A 14,762-nucleotide genomic window follows, 5' to 3' on the forward strand; every position below is an offset into this window, starting at 1 on the left:
TGAGGGTGCTGAGACCAGTTGTGACATTTCCTACTGCTCTTCTAGCCGAGTTTAGCCATCTTAGTAGAACCCTTAAACTAAGTCTGGACTTTCCTGGGCTGTATGGCTCAGTCCCACTGTGCACTTATTCACCAAGTCACACACTGCATTCAGTAACCGAGAGTTGAGTGAGGATTCTGCAGTATATTTCTGTGTGAGTGTGAGATGTAGGGAGTGAATTTCATCAGAGGTTCTCCTGATGATCTATCGTAACCCCAGTGGAAGAGCCTTGGAAACCCCGCAAAAATGGCATAAATGTCTGAAATTCTGAGCTGATTTTTGAGTCTTTCTATCACATCCTACGTTGTGTTTAATATATTACTATGATCATTGATCTCTTTTATTCTTTGCAAATTTCATATATCCCCTGCATTATTATAACTGTTGGAATCAAGACTTTATACAGATTTCTACTCTAACTCATTCTTTTATCAGAACCTCAAACTGTGGAATTCCTCATGCCCCTCAGTTTCTTGTCTCCTACAATCTTCAACCATTTAAAACCCAAGACAACACCTAACTAATACTTACGGCTTTACCTCATCTTCCCTTCAATTTGGCTCAGTGAATAGCACCCTTGCTTCGGAGTTAGAAGGGTGTGGGTTCACATTCCATGCCAAGGTTTGAGCCCACAATTTGGCCTACCACTCCAGTGCAATGCACCCTTGTTAGGAGGTGATGTCAACCAAGGCCATCTCTGCCTATTGAGCTAGATCCAAGAGATTCCATGGCATTATTCAAAGAAGAGCAGGAATTTGTCCAGGTGTTCAGCCAAATTTCTTCTCAAAACCAAAAAAACGTGATTAACCTGGTGATTTATCTCATTCTTGTTTGTGAGATACTATGGTGCACTATGGCTGACACATTTGCTTATGTCACAAATTCAAGTATTTAGTTTACTGTTTCTTATTCTACCCTTCATGGTTTTTCATTAAACATTAGTTGATAATTTTTATAGTTTTTGAGTAGATTTTAAGTACAGTTGCAATGTTACCATGCAATGCAAACATCTTACCAAAGGGCCACAATACAAACATGTATCTTGCTCGAGAGCCATTCTCGAGTGATGCATCTTTCTGCCCCACGAGTGATGGGGTGTGGGCTGCACCCTCATAGATTTTGCTCCTTGTTGCTTCATGGTGCGCCGGAAAATTGCTTGCTCCTCTGTAAACTTGAGCTCATCCAGAACTTCCACCATGTCCCGTTCACCTCTGTGCTTGCTGCCCTACATTGGCTTTCACCCTGGCAATGCCTCAATTTTAAAATTGTCATCCTTGTTAAGATCCCTCCATAGCCTCACCTCCCTATCTCAGTAGCCTTGTTCAGTCCTACAACCCTCCTTAAATCTCTACGCTCCTCCAGCTCTGGCCTCTTGCTCATCCCCTGATTTTAATCACTCCATCATTGGTGGCGGTGCCTTCAGCTGCCTGGCCCTGAGCTCTGGTATTCCTTCCCTAAACATCTCTGCCGTTCTCTCCTCCTTTAACTCGCTACTTAATACCTACCTCTTTGACCAAGCTTTTGGTCACCTGTCCTAATACCACTTTATGTGGCTCGGAGTCAGATTTTTTCTGATATATTCTAGTGAAGCACCTTGGAAGGTTTTACTACATTAAAGGTGCTATATAAATGTAAGTTATTGTTTTTGGAGACCAGACAGCATCTCACAGGAAGAATTATTAAACAGGCAGATGCTCATTCACCAAAATGAGGAAGCCGATGATATTCTCTGATCCACAACTGTTTTATTGCCAATTCATAGTTCAGTCCAAATATCAGTTCCCACAATTCCCTTCTGGACTAACTCTATGTCCGGAGGTAACTCCCCCACTGGGCAAAAACCCAGCCCTTAAATGCAGAATGATAATGAGCATTACCTGCTCTCTATTAACACTGAAATGAGTCCTGTTTAATTAAAGGGACCAGCATTTTCAATATTGTCAAGAGTGAGGCAAAGTTATTACTATTGAGATAATTGGGTGTTTTTTCTGGAGATGAGAAATAGGATAGCACTATCTCCTAATAGCATTCCTTTGTATTATTTTTCTGGAAAAGGCCATGGGAACAGCATTAAATCCCAAGCATGTTTACAGCTGGCTGTACAAAGAATGGAGCTGCAGAGATAACTGCTGCAAAGATGGGCTGCATTGGCTCCTAGACTGCGCTATGGCTATCAGTACAATAAGTCATATATCGAGATCCTTGCTGCCATTTTTAATTTGTGCCCCAAATCCGTGTGAAATTCTGACATTACAAACCTGTTTTCTATTTCTTCAATAGTTTCTGGTAAAGGAGCGTTCAGTGTTTCGAGCAGGGAATAGGCAGTAACTCCGGCTATTATTGCCATTCCACCATATATAGTCATCGGTAGAAATGGTACATAGTCACCACTCATCCTTATAAGAGGTGCTATCATAGCTCCCACCCGGGCCATTGTACTCACAAGCCCCATTCCCGTCTGCCTGTTTGGGATACACAAGGAAACAGAGAAAAAAGCTGATTATAAAACATTTCACCTTTTAACAAAATTTTTTTCCAACATCCTTCCCTCTTATGAAGATGCTGACTCTTGCTGGATAACATCCACATTGAAATGCCCTGATATACCATATGCCTCGGACTGTAAAACTCTGGTACACCACATGACCCTTTCTGTAATTTCCTGATATACCCACAGCATAACACCCTTGCATACCTCACACTCCACACTGTAACACAAATGTACTAGAAATAGTGGATGCATTGGTGGTCATCCAAGATTCTATAGACTCTGGAACAGTTCCTACAGATTGGAAGGTAGCTAATGTAACCCCACTATTTAAAAAGGGAGGTAGAGAGAAAGCAGGGAATTATAGACCAGTCAGCCTGACCTTGGTAGTGGGGGAAATTCTAGAGTCTATTATCAAAGATTTTATAGCAGAACACTTGGAGAACAGTGGTAGAATCGGACAGAGTCAGCATGGGTTTACAAAAGGGAAATCATGCTTGACAAATCTACTAGAATTCTTCGAGGATGTAACTAGTAGAGTTGATGAGGGGGAGCCAGTGGATGTGGTTTATTTGGACTTTCAGAAGGCTTTCGACAAAGTCCCACATAAGAGATTAGCATGTATAATTAAAGTGCATGGGTTTGGGGGTGAGTGTATTGCGATGGATAGAAAATTGGTTGGCGGACAGGAAACAAAGAGTAGGGATAAATGAGTAATAAAAGCAAAATACTGTGGATGCTGGAAATCTGAAATAAAAACAAGAAATGCTGGAACCACTCAGCAGGTCTGGCAGCATCTGTGAAAAGAAAAGCAGAGTTAACGTTTCAGGTCAGTTACCCTTCTTTGGAACTGACAAATATTAGAAAAGTAGTCTTTTTCCGAATGGCAGGCATTGACTAGTGGGGTACCGCAGGGATCGGTGCTAGGACCCCAGCTATTCACAATATACAATAATGATTTAGATGAGGGAACTAAATGTAATATCTCCAAATTTGCAGATGACACAAAACTGGGTGGGAGGGTGAGTTGTGAGGAGGATGCAGAGAGGCTTCAGGGTGATTTGGACAAGTTGAGTGAGTGGGCTAATGCATGGCAGATGCAGTATAATGTGGATAAATGTGAGGTTATCCACTTTGGTAGCAAAAACAGGAAGGCAGATTATTATCTGGCTATAAACTGAGAGGGGAATATGCAGCGAGACCTGGGTGTTCTTGTACACCAGTCGTTGAAGGTAAGCTTGTCGGTGCGACAGGTGGTAAAAAAGGCAAATGGTATGTTGGCCTTCATAGTGAGAGGATTCGAGTACAGAAGCAGGGATGTCTTGCTGCAATTATACAGGGCCTTGGTGAGGCCACACCTGGAATATTGTGTGCAGTTTTGGTCTCCTTATCTGAGGAAGGATGTTCTTGCTATAGAGGGAGTGCAGCGAAGATTTACCAGACTGATTCCTGGGATGGCGGGATTGGCACATGAGGAGAGATTGAGTCAGTTAGGATTATATTCGCTGAAGTTCAGAAGAGTGGGGGGGGGTGCGGATCTCATAGAAACCTATAAAATTCTCACAGGATTGACAGGGTAGATGCAGGAAGGATGTTCCTGATGGTGGGGGAGTCCAGAACCAGGGGTCATAGTCTAAGGGTATGGGGTAAACCTTTCAGGACTGAGAAGAGGAGAAATTTCTTCACCCAGTGAGTGGTAAGCCTGTGGAATTCGCTACCACAGAAAGCAATTGAGGCCAAAACATTGTATGTTTTCAGGAAAGAGTTAGATATAGCTCTTGGGTCGAAAGGGATCAAAGGATATGGGGCGAAAGCCGGAACAGGCTACTGAGTTGGATGATCAGCCATGATCATAATGAATGGCGGAGCAGGCTCGAAGGGCCAAATGGCCTACTCCTGCTCCTGTTTTCTTTGTTTCTATGTTTACTGTACACCATTCATTGCAGTACCAATAAAGCCTCTAATCTTGATTATAACTTTCTGATATAATCAATGTCCTTCACTATATAACCATGCCTGCCCTCTGTAGCATGCTAAACATACCCCACACTATTACATTGCTCCCACAGTCATAACCTACATGGTGTCTAAGCTTGACTTAGTTGGTTGTAGTCTTTTCTCTGTGTCAGGCTCAACGTAAACCCAACTCCCACTCCAGGGCTTGAGCATGTAATGTAGAATAACCTTTGCATACAGTACAGAGGGAGTACTGTCTCTATCATGTGAGATATTAAATCAAGGCCCTGTCTACGCATTCAAGTGGATGTTAAATTCAAGTTGAAGAAAAGCAGGAGGTACTCCAAGTGTTCTGGGTAAAATTCTTCTCAAAATTCATGTCACCAAAAACAAATTAACTGGTCTTTCCTCTTTCTGCTGTTTATGGAGCCTTGCTAAGTGCAAAATGGCAGCCATGTTTGGCTAGAGAACAACAATGGATGCAATATGAAGTGATTTAGATGTCTGAGAAACGTGACACATTGCTGTATAAATGTAAGTTTTTTTTTAAGCCAGTGAATCTCTTGTTATGAATGTTCTTTCTGGCTCTTGCTGACAGAGAACCCACTAAGTGCCTTCTCTATAATTCGGCCTCACTGTAACAGACCTTGCATATCGCTTGAAAATCTGCACTAGAGGTTTGAGTGCTGCAAAGACTGGATATGTTTATGGAAGGTTATTATCCGTTTTCGAATTTCATCCCTCCTTTTGAAGGCACTAACTCTTCACAGGCACTGGTATCTCACCCAATTGACCATTGATCATGTGTAAGCCCAGATTGTGGAGGGAATGAGTTTGTGTTGTTTTTCTGGGTTTTTGTAACTTTTGCTCCAACATTGTAGCAGACGAGCGTGAGAAACCTCACAGAAATTCACCCCAGGAGCGTTGAGCATCAGAGTTGAGCCCAAACATATATCACAAATATATTTTCCATCCAGAGTTATTAGCAAGTGAGCAAAAGTGAACATTCTGGAGATTTTACTCTTTCCTTCTTAATCCAGGCGTCTCAACTGTTGGACTAGCTGAGATGAGTCTACTTTCTGGGAATTACATCTGGTCTGAATGGCTCAGTTTATGATGGAGATTTAACTTATTGTTCTACTGTCAGAGGTCTATCCCAATGCTTGTAAGTGTAGTTACTGGCCTTGTTGAACTTCATCCGTTGAAGAACGGAACAGGAGTACTCACCTGACCACAGTTGGGTAGAGTTCACCTGCGTGGAGATAGCAACAGCTGAATGCAGCAGCGAGACATCCCTTCCCAATAGCAGCAAATGAAGTTCGTAAGGCCTGCAACTCTAAGAAAGATGGAACAATAGAAATTTCAATATCGATAGATATCTGGACACTAATGACATCAAGGGATATGGGGATAACACGGGAAAGTGGCATTGAGGTAGATGATCAGTCATGACCTAAATGAATAGCGGAGCAGGCTCGACAGGCTGAATGGCCTACTCCTACTCTTCTATTCTTCTGATCATAAATTTCACCTTTAATATTTTGAACAAATTGATTAATGGATGAAAATTGGCTGTTTGCTTTGGAACAGTCATTAACTAATTTAAAATTAAGCAATAGGCACAGAAATTCCAGCTGAACCTTTAATCAATGGTTAAAGATAGAGGGATTTCTGTCCCTAAATATTCAATAAGTGCTCTTAGGTTTGGAATATGGGACATAAGTACATAACCTATGGACTGGTATATGGGACATAAATACATGTTTTTTTACTGCTCGTCTGTCGTAACTCTAGTGGTAGGTCTGCTGAGAACTGCGATATTCGGTTTAATATAGCCTATCTGGTTGGGATGTTGGACAAAAATGTTGCATAGGGCTGGGACATCAGGTATAGTACAAACCATAGGCTTGGGCCTAATACAACATACAAGACGTGGACATTACCCACAAGGCACAGTACTGGGACACTGAATATAATATGACTTAAATGCTGGGATAAAAACAAGAAATGCTGGAAATACTCAGCAGGTCTGGCAGCATCTGTGGAGAGAGAAGAGCAGAGTTAATGTTTCAGGTCAGTGACCCTTCTTCAGAACTTGAAACTGACCTGAAACGTTAACTCTGCTTCTCTCTCCACAGATGCTTTTAGACCTGCTGAGTATTTCCAGCATTTTTTGTTTTTATTTCAGATTTCCAGCATCCGCAGTATTTTGCTTTTATTAAAGGCTCGTACATTGGGGCTAACGTAATGCACATTGCTGGAATTTTGGATCCAACGCAACAGGGTAAGGGGGTTAGTGTTTGTGCATCCGCCAAAAGCATGCAGAGTAGGCAGATCATGACTTCAATCTGTGTGCAACACTGATTAGATGCCAGTGCTGCCATTTTGTAGCTCCTCGCTCTAACCTATGCCCTCTCTTAGCCATGCACAGCTGAATATGTTAAGCAACGTGAAGGAACCGCCACCAGAACCATTTAAAGGCTTCATCAACTACTTGCAAGTTAGTTGCTGGTTTATTTCTTCTGGCTGTTTCTACAATTCTATGTTTTTTGGGTGCTTTCTATAATTGTTTCAAGTTTCACAGGTCTACAGAGAGCGGTGTAGGAAATGCTGAAGTACTATTTGTTGACTTCAGGACTTCTGCAGAAAACTAGTTGCTCTCAGACATGGGTGCAGTAGTAGGCCTTCCTCTTGGAATCCAGTATGACAGGGAGAATGAGCAGAAGACAAGCTGTGAGATGAGAGAGAACGAGGAATAGGGGAGAAGGACTTGCAGCAAGAGGCTGTGTCTGCACAGGGTGTTGAGGACACAATTCTCCTACCTGACATTCAGTGATGACCAATGTTTGAGATGTCTGTGCTTCACAAGGAGGTCGTCACTGAAATCTGCCAGTCGCTGCAGCCACAACTCCAGGGCAAGGACCCCATTGTCAGTGGCTGTGAAGGTAACCATGGCTATGAACTTTTATCCGTTTGGCTGCTTCCAGGCTGCTGCCAGCTGTATTTCAACCACCACAGCAAACAAAAGGGTGGCTGCTGGCTGACAAGAGCTATCCACTGATGACATTGCTCAGGACTCTGGTACATTATCCATGCACATGTGCACAGCAGGCATACAATGAGAGCCATGTTGCCACATGCAATCTGATAGAGCAGATCATTGGCGTGCTGAAGCAACAGTTCCACTGTTTAGACCTCTCTATTGGAGCCCTGCAGTACTTGACTGAGTAGGTCTCAAGATTTGTGGTTGTATGCTGCAGGCTGCTGCCTAGACACCCGTTCCTGCCCGGACTGTAAATGACCAATTAATTCAAGAGCAATATCAGTAACTGCAACCCCAATTTCGCATTCACCAACAGTCCCACACTTCTTACCTTTTCTCTGTCACCGACTATCATATTGTTCTCCTGCCCACAAGGCAAAAATAAAAGCCAACATGAAATACACATTCCAATCCAAATTTATAAATGAAATCATGCTATATTGTATACAAAAATAAGCTAATCACCCTTGTGCTGTCCCTTAATGTCTGTTTTCTGTTTGTCTCTGTCTGCCTAGTGCTTCTACAAGGTGTTACCCCCAGCGACTGTAGCATTGCTGGTGGAAAGCTGCTGACTTTCAGTAGGGGTGACTGTAAATGGCCTTGCAGGATGACCTTGAGCAGCTCTGGGCTTGTAAGGTTTGACTTCAGGCTACAACAGTTTGGTCAGGCTGGCTGGCAAGCAACAGCGAGTGCACTGGCAGAGCAGCAGTGGTGTGAGGATGAATGTTACTGGAAGCCCCTTTGATCACTGCTATTCAGAGCCATGATGGCAGTCGTCTGAGCTTTCACTGCAGCACTCAGACACAGTGTGGCTGAAGCTGAAACATCGGTCATTAGAATCTGCATTATGGTTGGGTCCACAAGTGAGTTAATGGCGTTGGCCACCATTTCCATGTTGGAAAGGATGACGTCCAAGCTCTGTGTAAAACCAAATTGGTGTGGAACTCCTCCATCCTCCTTGACAGTGAAAGCAGGCTTTCTGGCAGGCTTCCCAATTCACCAAGAATTTTGGTGTTTACGGTAACCAGCCTTTTTCTGTAGTATGACCCAGCGAAGTACTCGTTTGAGTCCTCTGCAGAAGAACCCATGTGCAACCTCACCCATGATGAGATGGCACTTGCTCTATCCTTTCCCCCTGCCTAGCCAACCTTTCTTCATAAGATAACCCTCTCATTCCAGGAATCAGTCGAGTGAACCTTCTCTGAACTGCTTCCAATGCAATTATATCCTTCCTTAAGTAAGGAGACCAAAACTGTACGCAGTACTCTAGATGTGGTCTCACCAATGCCCTGTACAACTGTAGCAAAACATCTCTACTTTTATATTCCATTCCTCTTTCAATAAATGACAACATTGCATTTGTCCTCTTAATCACTTGATATACCTGCATCCTATTTTTTTTGTGTTTCGTGCATCAGGACACCCAGATCCCTCTGCATCTCCGAGTTCTGCAATCTCTCCCCATTTAGATAATATGTTGCTTTCTTCTTTTTCTGGCCAAAGTGGACAAGTTCACACTTTCCCATAATATATGCCATCTGCCAAATCTTTGCCCATTCACTTAACCTATCTATATCCCTTTGCAGACTCCTTATGTCTTCTTCACAGCTTACTCTCTTACCTATCTTGCCCATCAGCAAATTTAGCAGCCATACATTCTGTCCCTTCTTCCAAGTCATTGATCTAGATTTAAATAGTTGAAGCCCCAGCACTGATCCCTGTGGCATTCCACTAGTTACAACTTGCCAACTTGAAAATGACTGATTTATGCCTCTTCTCTGTTTCCTGTTAGCTAACCAATCCTCTATCCATGCTAATATGTTGCCTCGTATACCATGGGCTTTTATTTTGTTTAGTAACCTTTGATGTGGCACCTTGTGAAATGCCTTCTGGAAATCCATGTACACCACATCTACAGGTTCCCCTTTATACATGTTGCTTGTTGCTTCCTCAAAGAACTCTAATAAGTTAGTCAAACACAATTTTCCTTTCACAAAACCATGTTGACTCTGCCTGATTGCATTGAGGTTTTCTAAATGACCTGCTATAACCTCCTTTAATAATAGATTCCAACATTTTCCCTATGACCGATGTTAAGTTAACTGTCCTGTAGTTTTCTGCTTTCTGTCTTCCTTCTTTCTTGAATAGCAGAGTTACATTTTCGAATTGCCAATCTGATGGGACCTTTCCAGAATCAAGAGAATTTTGGAAAATTTAAAACCAATGCATTCACTATCTCAGCAGCCACTTCTTTTAAGACCCTAGGATGAAGTCCATCAGGAACCTGGGGACTTGTCAGCTTTAAATTCTAATAATTTTCTCAGTACCCTTTCCCTGGTGATGTTAATTGTTTTAAGTTCCTCCCTCCCTTTCAACTCTTGATTCATAATTATTTCTTGGATGTTGTTGTATCCTCTACAGAGAAGACAGATGAAAAAGATCCATTCAATTCCTCTGCCATTTCCTTATTTTCCATTATTAACTCCTCACACTCACACTGTAGAGGACCAACAACACTTACTCTTTTCCTTTTTAAATACCTGTAGAAACTCTTACTATCTGTTTTCATATTTCTAGCTAGCTTTATCTTGTACTGTAATTCCGCTCTCATTATTCTTTTAGTCATTGTTTGCTGTTTTTTATATTCTGTCCATGCTATTCATCGCTGAATTGTATGCTTTTTCTTTCAATTTGATTCTATTTTTAACTTCCTTAGTTAGCCATGGATGGTGCGTCAGTCCCCTAGAGTCTTTCTTTCTCACTGGAATTTATCTTTGCTGAGTTCTGAAATGTCTCCTTAAATGTATGCGACTGCATCTCAATTAATCTAATTTCCCAGTTTACTTTAGCCAGCTCTGTCTTCAAACCCTCATAATTACCCTTATTTAAGTTTAAAACACTAGTCTTCGATCCACTCTACTCACCCTCAAACTGAATGCAAAAATCATGTGATCACTGCTACCTAGGGACGCCTTTGCTATGAGGTCATTAATTAATCCTGGCTCGTTACACATTACCAGATCTAGAATAGCCTGCTCTCTGGTTGGCTGTAGAATGTGATGCTCTAAGAAACTATCCTGAAAACACTCCATGAACTCATCTTCAGGTTACCTTTGCCAATCTGATTCATCTAATCTATCTGTAGATTAAAATTAACCACGATTATTGCTGTACCTTTCTCACAAGCCCCCATTATTTATTCCTATTATTTATCCACTGGAATTTAGAAGAATAAGATTATGAAGAATATGATTGAAACATAAGATCCTGAGGGGTCTTGACAGGTTGGATGTGAAAAGGACATTTCCCCTTGTGGGAGAATCCAGAATTAGGGGTCACGGTTTAAAAATAAGAGGACATCCATTTAAGACAGAGATGAGGAGAAATGTTCTCTCTCAGAGGGTCGTGAGTCTTTGGAATTCTCTTCCTCAAAAGGTGGTGGAAGCAGAGTCTTTGAATATTTTTAAGGCAGAGGTAGATAGATTCTTGATAAGCAAGGGGGTGGAAGGTTATCGGGGGTAGGTGGAAATGTGGAGTAATCAGTTCAGCCATGAACTTATCGAATGGCGGAGCAGGCTCGATGGGCCGAGTGGCCTACTCCTGCTCCTACTTTGTATGTTCGTATGTATGTATGTTCCTGTGTACCCCGTCCTACAAAGTGGTTACTGTTCGGGGGCATATAAACTACTCCCAGAAGTGACTTCCTACCTTTACTATTTCTTATCTCCACCCAAACTGATTCTACATCTTGATTTTTAGAAATAAAGTCACCTCTCTCTGTTGTAATAATGTCATCCTTAATTGACAGAGCTACCCCTCCACCTTTTCCTAGTTTCATATCCTTCCAAAATGCCATGTACCCTTGAATATTCAGGTCCTAGTCTTTGTCATCTTGCAGCCATGTCTCTAATGGCTATCAGATCATACATGTTTATTTCTATTCGAGCTATCAATTCATTTGGTTTGTTTCGAATGCTATGCGTATTCAAATGCAGAGCCTTTAGTTCTTTTTACTATTTATGCAACTTCTAGCCTTAGCTGCTTGCACACTCTTAATTTTGTACATTCTGTCCCTTCCTGCCATGCTCTGATTATTATTTCCCTTATTGCTATCTTGCTTTGTCCTCTCTCTCATTTATCATATTTTTTTAAAATTTTATAGATACAGCACTGAAACAGGCCCTTCGGCCCACCGAGTCTGTGCTGACCAACGACCACCCATTTATCCTAACCCTGTAGGAATCCCATATTCCTTACCACCTACCTACACTAGGGGCAATTTACAATAGCCAGTTTACCTATCAACCTGCAAGTCTTTGGCTGTGGGAGGAAAGCGGAGCACCTGGCGAAAACCCATGCGGTCACAGGGAGAACTTGCCACCTCCGCACAGGCAGTACCCAGAATTGAACGCGGGTCCCTGGAGCTGTGAGGCTGCGGTGCAAACCACTGCGCCACCCACAATAATTAATTGAACTTATTAATTAATTGAATTTAAATTCCACCAGCTACTATGGTGAGTTTTGAACCCGTGTCCCCAAGGCATTGGCTCAGATCTCTGGATTACTAGTTCAGTGACATTACCACTACACCACCATCTCCCCCCAAATATTTAGAGAGATACAGCACTGAAACAGGCCCTTCGTCCAACCAAGTCTGCGCCGACCAACACCACCCATTTATACTAATCTTACATTAACCCCATATTCCCTACCACATCCCCACCATTCTCCTACCACCTACCTACACTCGGGGCAATTTACAATGGCCAATTTACCTATCAACTTGCAAGTCTTTGGCTGTGGGAGGAAACCGGAGCACCCAGCGAAAACCCACGCGGTCACAGGGAGAACTTGCAAACTCCGCACAGGCGGTACCCAGAACTGAACCTGGGTCGCTGGAGCTGTGAGGCTGCGGTGCTAACCACTGCGCCGCCCATTGTAGTAGTTGAATTAAAATGTCACTATCTGCCGTGGTGACATTCGAACTTGTGTCCCCAGCGCACTAGCCTGGGCCTCCGGATTACTAGTATAGTGACACTACCACTATGCCAACGGCACCCCCCAAAAGGACATGAGTGAACCAGATGGGTTTTTACAACAATCGATGATAGTTTCATGGTACCAATACTGAGACGAGCTCTATTTCCAGATTTTTATTGATTAAATGAATTTAAATTCATCCAGCTGCCGTGGTGGGATTTGAACCCTTGTCACCAGGCCATTAGCCTGGACTTCTGGATTACTAGTCCAGTGACATTACCACTATGGCACTGTTTCCCACGGCCCCACTATTTAGTTTAAAACCCTCTCTACCGCTTCTTCTGGTGTCCTGGCCAATACTTAGCCCTTAACCAACACCTTGCTGTTTGTGGGACCTTGCTGTACTCAACTGCTGCATTTCCTTACATTGGGACAGTAACTGCACTTCAGAAGTACGTCATTGGCTACAAAGCACTTTGAGATGTCCTGAAGCCATAAAGGTGCTGTTTAAATGCAAGGTCTTTCTTCCTAACTTCTACAGATCTTTGGACAGGAGGTGTCATGTATAGGGATGAGGAGCAGGAACCTTAGCTGAATTTTCCATTCTCGAGCCCTGGGGGATGGAACTTGATTTTTTTCCCCCTTTTGGGGAAAAGAGAAGGTATCTATCATAAACCCTTACCTTTTGGGATAAAGATATTTGCCAGAATGATACTCCCTGCCAGGATAAGGGAAGTGCCTTGTGTGAACCGTCTTCCTATCAGACTCAGGGAAAGCAAAGCAAGAAGTTTTGCTGGAATATCGACAGCTCCAAAAATCAACTGGATGAGGTAAATATCAACTCCAAATCGTTGCAGGTCTATCGCTAACCCATAATATGCAAAACTTGTTGAAAACCTGTGGCAGCAAGAAGAAGAATCAGAACATAATCATTTCGATATTTCTTTGGATGCATTTTCCCATCTTCTCCATTTTGGTCTTCGATTCAATCACTAGTTTAGCTTCAGAGCAACTGGCTCCAAAGTTCCACTCTGTAGAAGAGAAAAGTTCATTGCACATCCCCTTTATATTGCCTCATAATTTCAAAAGTGGGCTTCAAAAGATAGGCACAAACTCAACATATTCACGGAAATGAGGTGGGAGGGAGCTTTTCCTACCCTCACCCCCTCCCTCCTCAGTCTTTTCTCAGCATGACCAATGCGTGTCCAATTCCAGTGACATCCCAAGAAGCTGGCATGAAGCCTTGCATTTGCAGTCCTCTCAGATCAGAGGATCTGAGGGTGCCAGGCAAGGAGGACACAAAAGGTAAGTCTGAGCCTTCATTTTCAAGGATGTATCTGCAGTAGTAGCCAGAAGGCCCTGGGCTAGTGGTTAGACCCACAGCTGCAGATTGTTTTCTGAAGCAATAGTTGCACCTCCAATAACTGATAACAAAGCCATGACAGATGTGCGTCTGTGCTTGGTTTGCAACTGGGTCATCAGCCCACCAATTTATAATATGCTCCACCTGCCTTTCTCCTGGGGGGAGGGGGGAATCTTGATTTTTTTTTTAAAAATTCATTCATGGGAAGTGGGCGTCATTGGCTATGTCAGCATTTATTACCCATTCCTAATTGCCCTTGAGAAGGCGGTGGTGAGCTGCCTTCTTGAACCGCTGCAGTCCATGTGAGGTAGGTACACCCACAGTGCTGTTAGGAAGGGAGTTCCAGGATTTTGACCCAGCAACAGTGAAGGAACGGCGATATAGTTCCAAGTCAGGATGGTGTGTGACTTGGAGGGGAACTTGCAGGTGGTGGTGTTCCCACGCGTCTGCTGCCCTTGTCCTTCGAGGTGGTGGAGGTCGCGGGTTTGGAAGGTGCTGTCGAAGGAGCCTTGGTGCGTTGCTGCAGTGCATCTTGTAGATGGTACACACTGCTGCCACTGTGCGTTGGTGGTGGAGGGAGTGAATGTTTGTGGATGGGGTGCCAATCAAGCGAGCTGCTTTGTCCTGAATGGTGTCGAGCTTCTTGAGTGTTGGAGCTGCACCCATCCAGGCAAGTGAAGACTATTCCATCACATTCCTGACTTGTGCCTTGTGGACAGGCATTAGGGAGTCAGGAGGTGAGTTACTCGCCACAGGATTCCTAGCCTCTGACCCGCTCTTGCAGCCACTATATTTATATGGCTACTCCAGTTCAGTTTCTGGTCACTGGTAACCCTTAGGATGTTGATAGTGGGGGATTCAGCGATGGTAATGCCATTGAATGTAAAGGGGAG

At 43.2% G+C, this 14,762-nt stretch overlaps 2 protein-coding genes across 2 annotated transcripts in view; one reads left to right on the forward strand and one right to left on the reverse strand.

The window, feature by feature from the left end:
* Window positions 1-14,762, forward strand: part of tm7sf2 (transmembrane 7 superfamily member 2) — a 558,775-nt gene that overhangs the window by 160,263 nt on the left and 383,750 nt on the right. The gene's annotated exons all lie outside the window — the stretch shown is intronic.
* LOC137355901 (solute carrier family 22 member 6-A-like) overlaps window positions 1-14,762 on the reverse strand; it is a 47,133-nt gene that overhangs the window by 2,940 nt on the left and 29,431 nt on the right. Inside the window, exons 7-9 of the mRNA XM_068021516.1 lie at window positions 13,189-13,403; window positions 5,711-5,819; window positions 2,298-2,501 (exon numbers count right to left, since the gene is read on the reverse strand). Of these exons, the coding sequence (XP_067877617.1) occupies window positions 2,298-2,501; window positions 5,711-5,819; window positions 13,189-13,403 (528 nt within the window). The remainder of the gene's footprint in view (window positions 1-2,297; window positions 2,502-5,710; window positions 5,820-13,188; window positions 13,404-14,762) is intronic.

Source organism: Heterodontus francisci, chromosome 44, assembly GCF_036365525.1.
Source record: "Heterodontus francisci isolate sHetFra1 chromosome 44, sHetFra1.hap1, whole genome shotgun sequence".
NCBI classification, from domain to species: Eukaryota; Metazoa; Chordata; class Chondrichthyes; order Heterodontiformes; family Heterodontidae; genus Heterodontus; species Heterodontus francisci.